Genomic DNA, 20,044 nt, shown 5'->3' with positions numbered 1-20,044 from the left:
AATTACCTACTTTTCTTTCATTTTCTTTACATTCGAAGCTTATTGTTGTTGGATAAAAAAGTTTCATTCACTGATGTAACAGGAGGCTGGAGTTAGTTCCAGTAGGGACATTACAACGATCGTCTCTGTGCCGTGAATTTGCCAGCAGCGTCCTACTGTCCACTAGGGTGGAGCGTCAAAGTATGGAGAAAAAAAAAAGTCATCAAATCGTTTTTGAACACCTGCGGAAAGTTGCATATGGCAAAATTATATGTAAATATATTTTTATTTTATTTTTTTGACATATTTTTTAGCCCTCTACCTTAGCTCAAACTTTCAAAAATACACCAAATAAGATATTTTTTAAATCAGTACAAAATAACATAAAAATTGGTAATCTATTATATTTTAGCGTAAAGTTTAAAATAAAATACTAATACTATGAACTGAATTCTTTCTTGAGGGAAAAGCATGAAAAATCAATATGAAATGGGAAGTCAAAAATAACAAAATCGTGAAAATTTGCGTAAATTATTCAGATTTTTTGTGTATTTTTAAATGGTATTTTTTGTTTCAAAATATGGCATAATTGCGCGCGATTTTATGTTAGATCGAATAAATCCATCTCTTGCCTTTTCACCACCTACCATAATTGATGCTTCAGTGACCATCTTTACACATCGCTCTACTGCTTGTGTACCTATGACAAGGATAATCCGGCAACTTCATCATTATATTGGAGTTTGATACCACCAGACCTTTCAATTCCATGTCACTGATATCCATTAACACCGGAGGATATGTAACATGTGATTCGCTCCAAATAATCATATCGGTATGGTTTTGGACTCAAAGTTTACCTTCGGAACTTTAAGTATTCTTAGCCCAGATTGTTGATTTTTTTAGCTCCGATTATTCTCCTTAATCCCAATAATTTTATATGTGGCCGGATATTGTACAGCATTGCTAAAAGTAGATTTTCAGGATATCCAAAAAAAGAACTTCTTTGTATAACAGGATCAATAATCTTTTTAAAGTCAGCGCTCAAACATCGAAAAAATTCTATTCATTTGTAGATGTGGGTCCGTCCTTGTATAAACGAACTTTCTTTCTTTATACAAAACCAGACAGGGACATAAACTTTTAAAATGTATTACATGAATTTAATTAATTGAGAAGAAGGGTTTGATGACGCTATGTATAGTTTTAAGATTCTGTTAGCCGTTGTTAAACATCTTGAATGAGATATTGTTCCTGGATTTCTGTTAGACAAGCTTTGAGAACATGAGCCGCTACTTATAGCTTGACACATTTGGTATTTCTGATCTGTAAACAGACTATTTTCAGTTTCCTTCAGAAAAACAGGCACGTTTAACGATATAGCAAAAAACTCAGTGACAGGAAGATCCGTCAAGTTTTCCAATGCTTTCCCTATTGGCCCGGAATGGAGTTGAGAGCTGCTGGTTGCTCCATATAATTTTATAAACAATTGCCGAAAGGATAGTTCATTCGCATGTAGTAGACAAATAAACCAGTGCGATGATCTGCCTAAAAGACTTGGAAACAAAATAAAAAAAGATGTACTGAACAATTAATAACAAACGTAAGCGCGGAGTTCCTTTCTGCCATTCTTCTTCGGATAGTCATCACTTAGATAGCTAGTGAAAGGCTGGTAGGTTAGCTAGATTAGGGCTTATGTCCTCGCCCGTGAGGAACGCGTTATCCTTTTTATTTCCCCCCTACCTGCCCGCCGAGCTAGTTACTTCGGTTTGTACCTTGTATTCATTATAAATTTTATCCCTAATTTAAAATGATCAGAGTTATATAATGAATTTTAATTGTTATTTAGAAATAATAATTATAATTATTCTTATACATTGTTTTGACGTATAATAAGTTTAACTTTGTTTCCTACGTGATAAATAAAGTATTTTATTTTATGCAAATGGGAAACGATTAACCCCACCTTTCTAACAAGTTTTTGTAGCAGTTCGGTCGCATCCAATAGCCAACGAATTGTTCAAATTTATATGATTTTTAGTAAAAAACAAGTGTATTGAATTCGCTATGGCTTTTCCTGTACCACACAACGTAGTTATAAGCCCTAAATAGGGTGATCCTGGCTTCATTATTAAAGCAATATGTTCTCTTGTAACCGTAATTATAGTTTATTTTGTTCGTATTCGCGTTGTGTTTTTATTGCTTAGTTGTTATGTTTTCAATGTATGGACTATTTATAGATATAAATATAGTTATTTAAGGTATTTTGAGTTACCTAACAATATAAGAAATAATCACTTCTTGCTATATGATATATTTCAAAATATCTCGATTTGACGATTTTTCGTGAACTTCAATCGTCGGTAGAGGGCTAAAAATAGGTTCCAATATTTTTTTTTATATTTTTTTAAAAAAATTGGGTATGATATGCAACTTTATAGTGCTATTCAACATCGAAAATATAAAAAAAAATTGACGCTCCACCCTACTGTCCACTAGTAGGCGTCGCACTCCGTGCTATATAACCTTTTGTTTATAAGTGTCTGCGCCTAGCCCTGAATATCCAGCTATAGATAAAATATTCTTTATGGGTCCTATGTAATTTGTACCTACACCAAAAATATAACGAACGGAAATTGAGAATCACATACTTACATAATCAAAACGTATTTTTCTAAGCTGAGTTCATACGGATACACGACCACCAGTGAATACTCTTTGCAGAATGTGATTTTCATCAAAGCTAGCCGAAAACAAAACGAAAAAAGAATCAATGACAGAAGACAGAAAAAAACAAAATCCCGTGTGATGTGATCAAAATTGTAAGTGTACAGAAATACAAGAAGAAAGTGAAACATGGCGCAGTCTCGCAGGATGTGAGCGCGGACACGACTCCCAGCTGACTCCGCAACATGTCGAGCGAGCGAGTGTGGTGCCTCATTTGTCTGCTGATGCAGGTGAGGCGACGCCCACGACACGCGATAGCGTGATCACATCGACCACCACAATTCATATATTTCTTTCAAAGGCATAACGTTGGTAATAAACTTTATTTATGCAATAATACGGTGGTTGTAAAAACTCAAAGAAGTGTTAACTTTGTTTACTTGATAAATCGTGATACCGGCACTCACTCTCGACCACTCGGTATAACTAAATGTTTCTTTTTTTTAGGTCAAATCACAGTATTACTTACCTAATAAAATTATTCTGGGTGTCCTGGCTGTAGATATCTACCTTTTGCAATCTGTATGAGATTCATCATTCGTTACAAGTAAGACGTCATTACTTAGCGTACCAAAATTTAAAAAATCGACATAATATAACAGTATTCACGTTGTAGTTTCAGAATGACTAGGTACATATCTGCCAACCTAATTTGATCGAGTGCGTATGAGCATATCTCACATCACAGTTGTTTGATATATGATATCATCACATCAAATGATACTCCTTGCACGCCCGGTTCAACATTGCCAACATTATGCCTATCTTAACCCTTAGGCACCCATGTGTAATACATACACAGCTTCACGCATGTTCAAAGAACGCAAGTCAAGTGGGTCATTTTCAATATAACAATAGAGGTATCTACAGGGAGCTCCTGGGGTGTTCCGTGTCCACCTCAAGATTTTGAGGCTGTCTACTATTATACAATTTTTTAAAACGACCGAAATTATTATATTTGTGTCACGGAAGTAATTTTTTATAGTCTAACCTTCCTCCTGGCAAATGAATCTAGCTACATCTATGATTTTGACGGGTTTTTATCACGTGTACCGTTGTACGGTCTATAGTAGTTCGTATCCATTGTGTAGAAATTTACCAGTCCAGTCTTAATAATAAATTGTTATGAGCAGATAGTGGGCGCCTTCGCGTGCAAAAAGAAACCGTCGTGTCGCCCGCCGCGCTGTCCCGGCGGCTGCAAGCCCAAGTACTGGTGACCGGCGCCGCAACTCCTGCCATCTCAACTCGGAGCTTATAAAGTTTTCAACCATACTGTTTCAAACACTACGGTGAGAGGAACTTCTATATTTGTTGCCGAGTGTTCGTAAGTACCAAGATCCTGTCGTAGGAGGAATTTCTGCGTTCTGTCAAAAATATGGTCAATTACTTTAACACAGGTAAATGATAACTTACACCGAGCCAAAGTAACGGTAGAATTTACGGCCATTGGACGAGACTCAAGTCACAGAATGATGATCGGAAACTACGACTCAGTTAGCAAGCTACCTTTGCGCAAGCCGATTTGTTGGTTGCATTTAAATTGCCATGTTACTCATGATTATGAGGTTGCTGCAAGCCACCTAAATCTCTATTAATGTTACAAGTTTGTTTTAAATTTGTACAAACTTTTTCATTGGCTGGCGTTTGTTACGAACCAGGGATGTTGCGGATGCAGAATCTTAGATACCCGCGGATGCGGATTTATAAACTTTCAAAGTTTAAAGTTGTTTGTATTGTCAGATGTGGTGGTGGGTGTGGTGGGTGGTGTGGGAGTTGGTAGCGACGGCGCGCGGCTGCAAGAAGCGCACCATCTGCCGCCCGCCGCCCGGCGGCAAGCCCGGCTGCGGCGGCCGCGGCAAATGGTAACTCTCCTTTACAACACCTACAAGTAGACAACTCGGTGAACTCTGCGAGATATCCATTGCTAAAAATATTCATAATCACATAGATATAGTACGTTTGAACTATTACTATAGTGATTGGGTCACTTGTTTGTTGCAGACGTTAGAGCGCCGCACCTCAGTGCTGAACACACTCCGTAACCATTTGTGCATCGACACCTCCATGTAACATCCGGTAAATAAAAAAAATCGATATTTTACTGTTTTTTTATTGTCCTTATAAAATAACGCCCCTTACTCGACTACATCAGTAGTTCCTGAAACAAGACAAACACAAGACGTGAGTAACTAAATAAACCTAGATACAGATGTTGAGAGATCTCGGCAACTATTTGTTAAAGGAAAATGGGACTTAGTTGTTAAATTTGGAAAATGAAACAAATTTATGAAACAGCAAACAGCAAAGTAACAAACATTTTTATAGCACAGGATACAAGGTAATTTTTACATTACCCAACTATATAAAACCACATATTCCTCTTCATATCTGATAACATTGTCCCCAAATCATCCATGGACAACAGTATATATATTCGCCAAAAACACACACTTCTAGTTTTCGGATTTTAGTAAATATTTGTAGTTTAGTATGAATATGGCATGTTCATGAATGTATTTCTGACAAGGTATGGTTCAACAAATGATCTGTGTGTATAAGTGTGGCTAAGGGCATGTAAAATTGCTAAATAAATTGTCTTTAATGATATTTATTTTGTTCAAAACTAACACTTATTTAAGAAATTTATGTTACCTCTATAGTAAGAATAACTTATGGTATAATGTTGTTTTTAACAAGACAAGTATAAGGTTTTAAAGTGTCAAAATGACCCAGTATATTGCTATGGGTATTTCATTCGATACATTACATTGCAATATGCTAACATTGTGCCTGAATGTTATTCACTTATAGTATTGGTTTACTAGCAATTATATAATAATTATCAGTAGTCAGCATTGCATAAGGTTTCACAAGAGAGTTTCAGTTGTATTTGCTTTTTGTATCATAAGCAAGATTTTCAAAGGTGTAAACTCTCAGCCATGCATCAGAATTTCTAATTTCCTTTAAGACTGGCAACACATTCATGACTTGGTATTGTGCATGTTTGAGCCAGGGTAACATTATATTTATAGTGTTAACCTTAGACAATTCCCTACTTTTCTTAGGTAATACAATGTCTATGTTAGGCACTCACTTGGTCAGTATGCCGTCCTTCTTGGTGAGCCTGACTATACAGTCGTCAGACTCGCCCATGCGTCTGATGGCGCCACAAATGACGTACATCTTGGCGGCGTCGGTGGCGCGCCCGCTGGCCGGGTCCACGTCCGCGATCACCAGCTGCACCGACGCGTGGTCCTTGGCATGGATCAGGCGGTTGCTAGCCGAGCTGGAATAAACACATCATATATGTTTGTATCCTTCCAGAGATATATACAATGTGAGCCTTATTGATACATATTATTATAAATAGTTATTGTTTTATGTATGTGTAATAACCACAAATTCTAGGCCTAGGTAATTTGTTTATTCAAAAAAAAAACTACATATATCATTTATCAGTTCATAATAATAATATCAAATCCAATTTATTTTGTTTGGCTGTTGCGTTTATACAACAATTCTGCCAATGTCAAGTTCACAATAAATCAACAATACAGATTGAAGACATTTTTAGCACATCTTGACAAAGCATGTTGCTCTGATATCTCTGAGCTATGTTGTACGGTATATTTAGTATACAGTTATGATAAAAATTATTTTTGAAATTCCAGAGCTTGTCTACAAAAAATATTTATACACTCCTTAGCCAGTATACTCTATCTCATATGTATATTAGTTCAATTGGACAATGTTCGACACTTTATAAGTAAACAACATCTATAACGAGTCACTCCAATTTTAAATAGATTTGGGTATTACTGAAGAAAATTCCAAGGTACTTTAATTGTCGACTAAAACTCGCGATACAGGTGCATATCATGTAAAAGATTCTTAAGAATCAACGACAAATTTAAAATGAATTATATTGCCCGGATTATTGTATTAACAAAACTAGCACATCATTTTTGCCAACAATGTAACAAAACATAGTTTTGAGTATGGCGCGAAGTAAACAAAACTTTAACCTGTTTCATACAATAAGTATAGAACAGCAGTATGATTTGTTGTAGGTCAAAAAAAATAAGTAATTTAGTTCAGATTCGTGTCATTATATTGAAATCATGCAAGCAATGTGGTGAACGCACTAGTATAACCTCAAAACATTAGCACTCACCATTTCCTCGGGCAGTATAAGTCCACGAATTCACCGGCGTCGTTCTGCATTTTGTGTGTCTGTAATTTATAATTACAATTATATTTCTTGCTAGAACAATGCAGTCTAACTTGTTTTAATAATTTACTTACAAAGTTATTGAGAAACCACACCGAACACGGAAATGACAGATGCAAAAGAAAGATGTCGTCAGGGATGCCAGCACATTTTTAAGAATGGTACGATTATACAGCCATAAACAGAAATTCCAAAAATTTACAATCGGATATAAATTTTTTTTCGTCCTTTCTTATGCAATTGCATAAAAAGGGTTGTATTAACGGAATATTTATAACCGATAATAGAAAATAAAACAGTTTGCAACATTATTCATCCCGAAATTTTATTTTACTCTAATTCAATAGATTTACATCATCTATTTGTTTTTGGAATGAATGTATATATATTCAGTTATTAAAAATAACAATCTAAATATTTTTATCCTTATTATTGTACAGTTATCGTAGTAGCCTAGCCAATGATCATGTCAAAGAAATATGGCCGCAAATAAAAAAAATATATATATGTTTGTAACCCCGTGAAGATATATAAGGATTTAACGATGAGTTTAACTTGTTATATATTTTTATTTTGAAAAATATGATTATTTTAACGATTTTAAATAAAAACAATAACTATACTAAACGAACCTACCAAACGTTGACAATGATACATTACGAATTAATTAATAATGGTTACGATACGGCGCGACATAGGTGAGTTATTTTAAGTGCTTTGGCGGGAATTTTAGATGTTCCTAAAATTCATTTAATTTAGTTATAATAAAAAAATATAGTTTTTTTTTAAATATAATAAAAAAAATCATTATTTACCAAAAAAATCGCTTTATTTAATTTCACACTCATCGGGCCTCGCAACTTAGTAAGATATACGGATGCTTGGTCGTAGACCCTATGGCGATATTGTGCATTGTTAGGCAGAACGTTCATTGTCAATATCGGTAAGATAGCGTGATTATAATTAAAACAAAGTACTCTTAGTTAAAGTGTATTTATTAATTGTGCATATTTATACAGGTACACATAGGTTCTGAGTCCGGACGGGTTTAGATGAAACTGCACGCGACTACTGCCGAGCGTCAACCTGCTTCCAACACAACTTAATGTACAGCTGACGCCAACGTTAAGTATTGCTTGGAAACAATCATATTTAGCATTAGGTATATAACAAACTTTAACGTAGAGAATTAATTGGCTCTCGGTGTCTATCCTCAGTTATAGCTTTAGCATTCCAGAACATAGGGATAAATGTATTGAAAAAAACATGCCGCACGTCGGCCCGTGGTCATTTCTTAACTGAAAACAATTTATTAGGAACCCTTATCATGAGAACCAAGGAAGAAGGCATAACGTAGAAGTGGTTTTGTATAGCGACGCCGTGCCGTCCTCGCGCGCAGCTGCACCCAACCCTTTACAACTGAATTCACATAAAACACACATAATCATCAATTTTGTTCCTTTCCATTATAATTCTAATGTAAAAATTATATCTATACCCTAAACTATACTAAAGTAGATGAAAAATATTTTTTAACGTTAAATTAACATTACATTAGCGATTGCACGCGACTTCATCAAAGAATACATTATTATGACAGTGCACAATGGTTCTATTAGATTCTCTCTCAGCACAGTGTTTGCGCGGTACGAGTCACTAGAGAGAACTGTAATGCCAGTAGTTGCGGGTCACTCGCTTTGCTTTCGGGAGCCTGGCTCGGACGCGGGAGTGACATCAGCTCAGGGGGCGGAGGCCCACATTTGTCTAAATAGGTAAAGGGTGAACGATTTAACGCTTTGATAGAATTGCACCGGCAGCCCTACCTCCCTTGTTTGCGCCCAATCTAAACCCGGAGACCCTTAAAACAACCTATAAAGGTCCTAAAATTATATTATAGTCGGTATGCTACATGGAGTTTTGAATACCGACATATTGTATGAAGACAGGCGGATGTTCTGCGACGCTGAAGTCATTGTCATGTGATGATATTTAACTAAAATTTGAGCAATCTATTAGTTTGTACGAAAAAAAGCAGTAACGTGAGACCATGTCCGACACCCGTATTCACAAATATTACTATGACTGCGTTCAAACGCATAGTTTCAACCCAAGTTATGTAGTTGTATTTCCATACAAGCCAATCGCATCGTGTAATAAGAAACAGAATTATTATAACAGCATTTGTCCGTATTTAGCTAAGTAACGTTTGTGAATACGGACCCGATGACACATCCCGCAGGCCGGCCGCAGGAGGTCCCAAACATTGGACTGAGACATCCACGCTTTATTCCTGGGCCCATTACAGTATGTTGTTTGGAGCAGTCTTTCGGTGAACTAAATGAGATTAAGGTATGACGTTTAATTCCCAAAATGTTGGATTTATTACACGTCAAAAACAGACAGAAGATAATATTATAAAACTAGTAATATTATTATTCTGAATTCAATGTCAGTATTTTGAGAATTTTTGTCATAGCCTTGAACATTCAATGTATCGGTATGATATAATTACCCAGGGACAGCCTTCTCACTCTCGCAATGTTTGTTTTCGTAATTTTATACCATTCTGCTAGAGAGGATGTGAGAAAACAAACGGAAATCTCATTATTTCAATTGAAATACCTGTCCGCGGTAATGGATGCACAGAATGTCTAGCGATGAATGTTACAAAGTGGTCACTTTACAGTTCCCTACATTTCACTATATTTTACATCAGACTACAAATTACATTAATATATTACAATGCTAATTATGAAAATATAAAATTTTTATTTAGTTACCAAATGTCAAAGATAAAAATATTTTATTACTGCTTGTTCAGTTAAAGAAAGGAATCATTAACATGTTTGGCGAGATGACAATGACCGAGGGTGTCTACTGCTCTAATATAATTACATTAAACGATAGATAAATAGTTAAACGTCGCTATATGAGCGTCCGTCCTTCAACTGAACAAGTGGGTCACGAGCACGCGCGCCGCGCAGACGCGATGAGATCCAACGCTTGCGACACGCTCCTACTCTCCGCGTATTCGATAAGCAGCTACACATCAGACACAATATCTTCAACATATATTACTTGATCGTTAAGTATTTATCTGGACAGCCCTGTATGGGACCCTCGCTTCAGTTGAGTGAAAGAAATCTCAAAAATAAAGCTGCGAGTATATATTCCATTATGGTGATAGCACATTGTCATGTGGGAGGAGAGTTTAACATTGCACGATACTCGGGGATCGGAACGTGTCGCGCACCATAATGTTACGAATAGCAGTAAGGCTATTTCCCCCTCACCGTACACAATCAATCTATCTAACTTCACAAGTCACCGGCGGTGACTAATTCAAGGATTTAATTACTAAATAAAGACTGAGCCGTATTGTGAGCCGCGGGTCGAGCCAGGCCGCTGCAGCCGGCGTCACCAGGAGAAACAATGCAATGGTTTATGGCGCCTCCTCGCGTCTTGTATTTCAGAATAAGATTTTATTTAGTTTTATTATTAAACTTCTTGCTCAAGGAACGTTGTTTTTCCTAGTGTTGTCACCAGAGTGCGCATGGATTCCCGCGTACCCAGAGTGGGGAACATGCTCATAAACGTTTTTACAATTTCTTCCTGACAAGTAAAATATAACATAATTTCACTAAGCCAATAAAAATTTCCCACTAAATAATATTTCGCCTAACATTAATATTTACGTGTACACCATAGCCTTAACACATTCAATATCACATAATTATTATAATTTATTCTCGTCCAAGTACAAATCTTAAGATAATCTTATCTTAAGATAAACCTTTGAATTTTAATTACCAAAATATGAGTACCCAGTATTTGTCGTTAGCATAAAACATTGAATTAGTTAAAAGTAAAAATATCGCAAAAAGTGTAGTATTTGGTAATAGACGCGACATTCCGATAGCATCGCGTTTGACGCGGACATCCGTAGATAATGTTTCGAATGTCGTCAAATAATCTGTAATCAGGTCCATTTCACGTACATCGTGCACACACAACTCAATGATGTTATTTTATGCAAACTCTTTAGCGCGTTCGGCATCGGCCCTTATTTTTTGGTACTTAAAATGTATCCACGTACAATGTTTACAAAATGACCACTTTGCCTCGCCACTAGTCTTTAACACTAATTATCAAAAATACATTACATTGCATTCGATTTTCATAGTCTATTAAATGTGAGGTGGCGATCAGACGAACAGCAACACTGAACCGACCCACCCACACATCTCCGTTCAAATAACTCTCAGCAAAAAAAGATAAATATTCAATATAATATCTCTGTATATTTTATCATTATTCTCATTTCCAAAATGCTCACTTTAGTGTCGAATGATAGTATCGATACCAAAACGAATCGATACTGAGGCTTTCGAGTCTTGATATTTTAAGTAGTATCGATATTTGAGGTATTTTATATTTAGATATCATTCATGGTGGGGTGATGGTATATTTAATATTTGTAATATAAACTTTTCTTATTGATATATTCTCTGACGATAATTATGAGGTGGGCGCGGATGATAAGGCCTTAACATTGACCGCTTCGGCCCACGCATTCAAAGTGTTTATTAGGTCATGTACACGATACAAATATATGAAGATGCTATGTCGAAGGCACGCAATATTGCACAGCATTTTGTAAAATCACCAAATTAAAATGGCGGCCCAGCGAACGTGTTGAGGATCCAACGTCATTGCCGACCGACCCACCAACTCGATGGCTGAGATAAAGTAGGTCAGGGGCATTTGACCCAAAACCCCAACCCTCCACATCAAAATAAAAGTGTGTTTACTCGGCAGTGCGTGAGCAAGCCTAATACGTTTTAAGATGCCAACCCTGAGTGGGAAAACCAGTTATAATGGTTTGTTTCCTCGCAGAGGAAAAATATGATTGTATGATCCGAAAATTGTTTCCGATTGGTTGTGAGAGCTAATGTCTCTCATATTGGGCACCGACGTTACTGTTGCTCTTTAACTTAAAAAGGGGCCCAGTATGTGGTATCACTATTTGGTGTATATACCCAAAACCCAAACGTGAGCCTGCGTGTGCGCAGTTCAAACCGATATTGTGAGATACCTGCCCGCAAGGTAACGCATTGGGAATATTTCAAAGTAATCCCCAAGAACTTAAAACTAATCATCGTGCACATGAGCCATTTAGTCAATATTAATTATTGAGATTGTTTTAAACAAATTAAATCAAGTCTATTACAATTTGTCTAACTTATCTCGGCGTCATTCTGAGAGCGCAGCGTGTCGGGGAGTCGTCGAGACACGAACCGGACCAAACGGTGCTTATATCATCGCAGTGAAGTGCAGATGAAATATAATGTCGATTGTTATCAGCCTTAACAAATGCACAGAATGTCGTTACATTAACATGGGGTGAAAACTAATATAACTTCGAGTATTTACCAAACAGGCGACACAACCGTACATTGAGATTAATAAATAAAACAGGATACTTTTACCTACAAGACTTCCAGCCCCACGCCACGTTCCCAGAGGACTCCACCAGAATCCGTACTACTAATTATCCTACACTATTGGGCTAGCACAATTCTCTTAGTCCAAATGTTTGTCGCCGTCGACAGCTGGCGCTACAACATGTCCGCACACGAGGGAGTGCTACATACCCCACTCGACAATTTATATAGAAAAAATGGAGATTATTTATAGTGTCACTTGCTTTTAGATGTTCCAGTAATTATAAAATATTGACGCTCAACAGATTGGCTAGTAAAATTTATTTATTTTGGTAGGTTCTAAAACAATATTTAGTGCAAATATAAATAATTTTATTTAAAATATAATTCATGCTAGTTTTAAATGCATAATGTATGTTCATCATCTACAATGCACGAGTTGTAACATTTTAAGTAAAACTCTGAACCGTGCCTACATTAAGAGTTACATTTGCCACTACAGCACACACATACTTATTATTCCTGTGGCATTTAATTGGTGAAAAGGTGGCGAAGTGTTTGGGCTCCTGTTGAGATCTTGTCTAGGAGACGCAGAATTTGCGGATAGACTGCCACTCTCACTGACGCTACTCGACAATTGTAAAATTGGATCTAGGCTCAATGATCACAAAGAACAATATAATTTCATCACAAACATTGAAAACTTCAATGGGGCACATTTTATTGACATATAACGAAAATAATCTCCATTTTTAAGCTAAGGTTTTTGAAACCGTCAAATTACATCTATAGAACCGTCCGCATCAGCGCCACCCACTCGGCACTAACTAACTGTTGTAGTCCTTGTCGCAGCGGTCGTCGTGGTCCCAGTACTTGTGGTTCCGCGGCACGTCCGTGACGTTCCTGCGCTGCGGCGTCTTCCCGCTGGACTCGAGGCTGTCGCCGCTGTTCCTCCGCGTCAGACGGGTCGGTCGCGCGTCTCTGCTCTTCCTGTCCTTATCCTCGTCTTCGTTCACGTTGTCTTTGGATTTCTGTCGCGTCCAGTTCCGCTGCCTGTTCCGATTAGGATCGTCTTTGAGATCTGATTTCTCTTTCCGCCAGTTCTCGACGGGTCTCCTGGCGCTGTTCTTCTGCAGCTCGTTGTTGACGCGGTCGATGGCGGCGCGGTCGGCGGCGGGCAGGGCGGTGCGTTCGGAGTTCCTGTCGGACAGGAAGGGCGCGGCCGCCACCTGCGTCCTGTCGCCCGTCCTGTCCTGCGACACCACGCGCTCGTTTACGTTCCTGTCCTGGTAGAAGGCGTCACCCTGCTGACTGTAGTTCACGTTGTTGTACTGGTTCTGTATGTAAGTGCCGTCGCCCTGCTGCAGGTAGTTGGCGAGGTTCTCTTGATAGTTGTACTGACCGGGGGGTGGGTAGTTCGGTACTACTTGGTAATTTGGTGGCAACACATTAGGGTTGAACACTGGCTCTGATTCTTCCTTCTTCTCTTCATCCGCCTGCCTCCACGAGTTCAGGTCGTATCTCTTGCTCAGGCTGTTCCGGGTGGCCCATGTGTCGTAGTTGTCTTGTGTGGCTGAGAGAGACTGTTCCTGTCTCAGGAGACCAGCTCCTGCACCCAGGATGGGCCTTAACTTCGGTTTGGTGTCATCACTATGATTGAGGCTGATCTGTGATATGTTTTGTCCTATTTTGTCGCTGTCGTCTTTGTGTTCGTCGGGCTTCTTCCAGGAGCCGTAGCTGACCTCGCTGTAGTTCTCGTCCGTGGTGAGCTCGAGATGCGCCGCGTAGAACTGCTGCAGCGTGTTGGGAAGCGGTAGAAACTTGTTGAGGCACAGGTCGGCGGACAGCAGCAGCCACACCACACTCACCGGCGGCGGCGACAGTAGCCGCAGACGGATCGAGATCGACAGCTCGTCCAGCTCCTGTGCCAGCACCAGGAGCAGCTCTCTTCCGTTTTGCATTAACTGCAAAAAATAAAAAAATTAAATAAAGAATGTCCAGTAAAATAGTGTTGTTTGTACACTTAACATTGAGTACTATGGCTGGCTATGCGCTGGGACAGTACCTGTGTGGCGAGGCTGCGGTGTGCGCGGATGTCGTCGCTGGCGAGCAGCGCCTTCATGTACTGTAGCAGCGGACTCGCCAGGATGTGCACCTTGTTGCCGTTACACAGACGCGCCTCTGAAAGTGTGAAAGTGAATGAATCTCTATTAACCGAATTTCGAGAGATCATTACCCCTTGGCAGTCGACACAATTATGCTGGACTGTTGGAATCGGATACACAGAGACTAACCCTGGAATGCAACACACTTTACGTGGGCTACAACGGTCGGTTTTAATACCTCGTGTACGTTGGACGCTATCCAGGCGGATATAAAATATATCCTACCACCAGAGAACAAAGATGATATGTCGCTTACAAATAAGGTAGTCACAATCACGGTATATGCGTGGCATCGCGCGAGCGAGCAGGCATGTTTTACGAGCGACTGACATTGTAACTTTTTATACCTGCGAAGTAGTCGCCCATGAGGTTCGCTGCGTTGATCAGGTGTTGTGGGTTGGCGCGCTCCAACACGTCCAGTTCTGAAAATGTACACACAAGGAAGTAGGTGAATGAGCGTTATGGTGAGGCAGGTGCGGTGTGTGGCGAGGCGGTGGGACGTACTGGAGAAGGTGCCCTGCATGACGACGTTGAGCAGCGCGGCGCGCAGCAGCTGCTGGCGCTGCTGGCGCGTGAAGCTCGCGCCCACGGCCGCCAGGCGCCGCGCCGTGCCCGCGTGCGCCAGCGCCGCCGCGCGGAACGTCGCGAACGCCTGTCTGCAACACCACGCACGCGACATTTTATACTACACACATTTCAGTTACTACACATAGTTCATCTTCTAGTAAAATAATATAAGTACAAAACTTTTTAGCAGATTCTTGACACAATGTTCGGAGTTCCAGTATGTTACGAGGATGCCTCGACTAGAGAACTCCAAGAATTTACGGCTAATTAGAATGTATTGTACTCACTGCAGCCTGGTCTCGTCGGGGCACATGTTGGTGACGGTGGTCTCGAAGTGGCGCAACTTTCTGTTGAACTGTATGCCGTCCTCACCCGGCGAGAACTGCTCCAACTATAACGAAAATTATACATAGTGTTATTCAGACATGCGTACGCACACTCATTATACTGATGCTATTATAACTACAAGGAGCCACTCGTGTGTCGACGGTTCACTGGATTGTACCCGTTCTATAACACGCTAGTGGCGAGCCTTTCGAGGTGCGTCAACTTAACATAAAGACAAACAGAATAAAATAGTAAGAACTGTAAAGCATGTTACCAGCGCGAGCAGCGGCGCATACTGTTCGTCAATGGTGAGCAGGTCGGCGAGCACAGCGTCGTCGGAGGCGAGGTCACCCCTGTCACCTCTGTCACTTCTGTCACCCCTCTCGGGTTCATCGCGCGGCTCCGAGTCCCGCGGCTCATTGTACTCGCGCGCCGGCTCTGCAACAACACGCGACACTGCTTCCTTTACATTTACACACTACATGCGACTACACCATCACACGACCCGCCGCGACGGGCTGATTTAGAGGCATACAGACACGAGTACAGCGACCGAGCACGCAATATGCGCAGAAAATCCGATGCATACTGTTAAGAACAGCAAAATTTACTAATATAATATCGCATGAAATTAAAAAGTACTGAAAGCCATTCTACATGTCACCCTGAGATATTAAATATTAATTTGGACATGTCAATAAACTACATAAAAATACTGCAACTCCATTGAAAGATTTCCCCTCAAATGCTTTGCAAAATAGCTCAAATTAGAGGAAACCTATGGCAGTCCTACGCACGCTCCGGTGATCAGGTGCCGAGGCGAGGTGACGTAGCGCCGGTGACGTCACTGGCCCCCGCGTCGCGCCGACCCGTGCACTTGACTTCCTTATTCACTAATTGTTACTTTAAACAGGGCGCATTTTTCACAAGACAGGTCAATATTGACGTTAACATTTTCACGGCCAATTCACTTACATTTGTTCATTTAAGTGCAAATAACTTTGTATAGAACATACAAGAGTTTTATCATAAGTTGCTGTGGGAAGAGACGTACAAAGCATTTATAAGTATTTATATTTGTCACTAGCTGGTTAGCCGCCACGGTACTCAGTACACATAAACCCCCCAAAGTGATTTTGTTCCCACGAATCGCGTTCCGTAAGTAATCAGTGTGCATTCAACAAAGCAGTCCGGCATAATTCTGGCGACTGTTGGGAGACGCAATATCTCGGTGGCCGAAGCTTCGTTTAGCAGCTGATAGTCGTTATATCCGTTTCAGTATAGGCTCTTTGCCCTTTGATAAAATAATGGAGAAAGTATAATATTGTTTTCTATAAGTAGTGTATGAAATCTTACCAATATCTTTCGAAAGCAGGACTATCTCACCTATACTTAGCTTACGCCCTAACAGACGAGGCTCTGACGACACTAACCTGTATGCAAGCGGCGTGAGGAGTCATCCCAAATTCCTACACACGAAAAATTAGAGCTCTTTACCCGGTAGTCGGACAACTCGGATTTGGCAACAAGAAACCTTTGTAAGTGTAGTTATATCATTACGATTGCCCGCTCATATTAGGCGCTCGCTGTAGTCGCCGCATAAGGCTCGCAAACGAATCACCCGCCGTCTAAGGAAACGGTCACGACTCCGTCGCTAATCGCTATGGCGACGAGATCACGTGCTCGTGCTGACCGGTAACGGTTGCTAGTCGCGTACATTAATTCCTGCTGTAACTTATAGGTGATTGTTCAACATAATATTAAACCCTATTTCAATTACATTATGTAGATATTCGTGTGAATCAATGAAAGGATTAAATACGACATTTACAATTCAAACTACTCCTTTGAGGATATTGGCGACAATGCCTTACTTTAGTAGGTACCCTAGAATAAATCGTATTTAAAAGGTCATATGGAATGTATTCATCTGTAAAGCTCGCGTTCGCGAGGATGTGTGTGGTGCGGTGTGCGGCGTGTGATGTCCCGTACCTGTGGAGCGCGGGCTGAGCTCGGCGAGCGTGCGCGCCGCCTCCAGCTCCTCGGCCAGGTCGGGGTCGCCGGGCCGCGGCTCGCGCAGGTGGTGCCGCCCCGTGTAGCCACGACCGCGGCCTTGCGTCGACATTCTCACGCACCTGCAACACACAACACAACATTGTACCCAACAAACGGGAAACAACCATAGCATGTTCATTTTTTGACGCCTCAACAAGTCTTCAACTATGACTAGTTCCGCCGTCCGCGTAATTCAAATGCATGCAACTATGATATCTATCTCAATGTTCTTTAGTCTTAATATTGTATATTATACTGTTTTAGAGTTCATTGTGTTGTTTTTATGCTCATTTAAGCATGCTCAATATAAATAAAAGGTTAAGTTCTGTGTTTATATTATGTTGTGCAATTTTTATCCAATAGAGTGCTTGTATTTAATTACCGCAATATCTCATTTGCATATTATGAGCTTCTTGACTGCTCATGAGAGCTCAGTGGCCTTCACCAGTTACAAGCAGGACTTGATACAGAATATGACTCTCGAATTGTAGGACATCCATGAATAACATGGTATAATATAAAGTTTTAACAAATATTATTCAACTTGTGTACCTTAAAAAGAAAATATAATATACATAGTAATATTGTGTTCTAATTATATTGTGATTGGTGCATTCTTTTGTTAATTATAATAACAAAATAACTTTGCGATATAACTTTACAAATCATAGGTCCCATGCAGTATAAAACTTTATGATTTATGACCTAAAGTGTGGGAGCATCAATATATTTAATAAAATATGCTATATAGTGGTAAAATCACATTTGGAAGTGTTATGAATTTTTAAGGTCAATGCATGACTCATAGGTGACAAGTGTTCTCTCAGAACCTGAATGTGTGTCAAATGTGTTTTCCTGCTTTCTACGCATCTTTAATAACCAATGATTCATTTTAAATTATACACCATGTAATATTACTGGCGTGTTGCTTTAGTAGTGGTGTGCTCGGGCAGTAACAATGTACATTTACAACATATGTGTTGTTTATGATGCATGTTAGTAGCCAATATGTTGTGCCGGTCTCCTAATTATGTTGGAATGAAAAATATACTAAAGTGAATCTTTTCACCTCTATAGTTTGGACATAGCAGTGACCTTATGCATCTAATGGTTATGTTATAATATTTATTGGTGCATGTGCGCTTCTAGTGTATTTTAACTTGATTTGAGCTCAATATGGGAATTATTAACTTATGATAACCAATCAGTATGTGATGTTTGATAAAAATTACTATATCTTTAGTTGATAATGAACCTGCAGCAGAAGTGCTTTTACACAGCATTTTAACTAGCGAATGTGTCTTACTTATTGTCTTGGGTTTTAAAACGTAATGAGCAGTAAAACAATTTGTTATTAATCTTGTCCATAAGCTTTATAAACAAGGAGGTCAGTGCTTCCAACACTTTCATGTGTTTGCTGCACCACTTTCAAGTTAACAGTTATATCTCTTGTATTATTTTTATGAAACATAAAAAATGTAAGAAGAAGAGTAAATAAACATAGTTGTTTATAGCCACCATCAAACAGATAAATTGATGATGGTTCGTTTTAAATGTCAACATGCCTGACCTGTTACAATTTTCCATTACAAGTTAATTAAGATTTCTAGTCTTCCCACAGTAATGTGTTTACACAAAGACATGGGTTTGAACATAGTACAAGTATAGGCACATGGGTACAGACAATATCGCGGGAAACACACACTTTTCAGTCACGAGATTTTCATTCGAAAACACGTAGTAGCCGCTCAGCCTTGACAGGGCTTGTCACACGTAAATAATGTACGTATTTATCACTCAATGTACACAATGTGACGCGCAAATACATGATATCCCGTTGAGACAAACATTTACACAACAGTAACCATGTAGAACACAATATTTTTGACAAAAACAAACATTCGACGCACATAGCGTTACTGACACAACGACAAACCGTTTTATTTATCATACACGTTTTGTGAAAAGCCATAAATGAAAACATCCTAGTGGTGCTTTCATGATTTATTAATGATGTTCTCGAAAGCAAATTTAAATATTTATAGACTTGAAAAAGTTAAAATAATATCCTCGTCTACCGGTAAATGCATCGATGAAACGCAAAGAGGTTCTTTTTGATCACTTGAATGTAAATTTATTCCATTTATAAAAGGGCAGATATAAGCCACATGTTTAACAGAATTGTGTATATTGGTACTCACCAAATGTAATGTTTGAAGAATTTTAGAGTTATTTATTTGCTAAATTGTTTAGTCGTGCACCACTTGTCAATACGTTTCACTTCCATATTGGTCTAGTGATTGTGTACAGACAAAAAGTACGTTATAGTAATCGATTACCCAGCGTACTTTACCGATTATTTTCTTTTACGATGCATACGTTTGTTAAAAATAATATATTTTGTAATAATAGTAATTATGTAAAATAATTTTATTTGAGATTATACTAAATAAAATCCTAAGATGGTAATATGTAAAATAGATTTTATCTAATGTTACAAGTCTCCCTTGGGACTCATCCTGGATTTTAATTAACACTATTTTTTCCTG

At 39.0% G+C, this 20,044-nt stretch overlaps 2 protein-coding genes and 1 long non-coding RNA gene across 7 annotated transcripts; 1 reads left to right on the top strand and 2 right to left on the bottom strand.

Annotated features, from left to right (window-relative positions):
• The first annotated feature begins 864 nt into the window (after window positions 1-864).
• On the top strand, window positions 865-4,807 carry LOC119189715. The gene is made up of 4 exons (XR_005112567.1): window positions 865-2,936; window positions 3,840-3,995; window positions 4,447-4,568; window positions 4,708-4,807. It is a non-coding gene; the product is annotated as an uncharacterized LOC119189715 (long non-coding RNA).
• On the bottom strand, window positions 4,801-7,115 carry LOC115453437 (40S ribosomal protein S21). Of its 2 annotated transcripts, XM_030182126.2 has the most exons (4): window positions 7,012-7,112; window positions 6,881-6,939; window positions 5,801-5,992; window positions 4,801-4,864 (listed from the first exon to the last, which is right to left on the bottom strand). In XM_030182126.2, exons 2-4 carry the CDS (start codon window positions 6,928-6,930, stop codon window positions 4,855-4,857), a joined length of 252 nt encoding a protein of 83 aa, XP_030037986.1. In that variant the 5' UTR covers window positions 6,931-6,939; window positions 7,012-7,112; the 3' UTR covers window positions 4,801-4,854. The 2 variants fall into 2 exon arrangements, with proteins under 2 accessions (XP_030037986.1, XP_030037987.1); XM_030182127.2 differs by lacking the exon at window positions 4,801-4,864 and having other exon boundaries at window positions 5,797-5,992; window positions 7,012-7,115.
• Window positions 7,116-7,914: 799 nt separating this feature from the next.
• Window positions 7,915-19,806, bottom strand: LOC115453434. Of its 4 annotated transcripts, none has more exons than XM_030182122.2 (8): window positions 19,697-19,806; window positions 17,433-17,575; window positions 15,715-15,896; window positions 15,401-15,504; window positions 15,051-15,202; window positions 14,894-14,968; window positions 14,447-14,562; window positions 7,915-14,345 (listed from the first exon to the last, which is right to left on the bottom strand). In XM_030182122.2, exons 2-8 carry the CDS (start codon window positions 17,563-17,565, stop codon window positions 13,209-13,211), a joined length of 1,899 nt encoding a protein of 632 aa, XP_030037982.1. In that variant the 5' UTR covers window positions 17,566-17,575; window positions 19,697-19,806; the 3' UTR covers window positions 7,915-13,208. The 4 variants fall into 4 exon arrangements, with proteins under 4 accessions (XP_030037982.1, XP_030037983.1, XP_037295766.1 ...); XM_030182123.2 differs by having other exon boundaries at window positions 15,715-15,878; window positions 19,697-19,805; XM_037439869.1 differs by lacking the exon at window positions 19,697-19,806 and adding an exon at window positions 19,066-19,562.
• Window positions 19,807-20,044: the final 238 nt, after the last annotated feature.

This window comes from Manduca sexta, chromosome 18, assembly GCF_014839805.1.
Source record: "Manduca sexta isolate Smith_Timp_Sample1 chromosome 18, JHU_Msex_v1.0, whole genome shotgun sequence".
Classification (NCBI taxonomy): domain Eukaryota; kingdom Metazoa; phylum Arthropoda; class Insecta; order Lepidoptera; family Sphingidae; genus Manduca; species Manduca sexta.
Note: the sequence above shows the minus strand (reverse complement) of the source record. Positions and strands in the feature narration are given on the sequence as shown.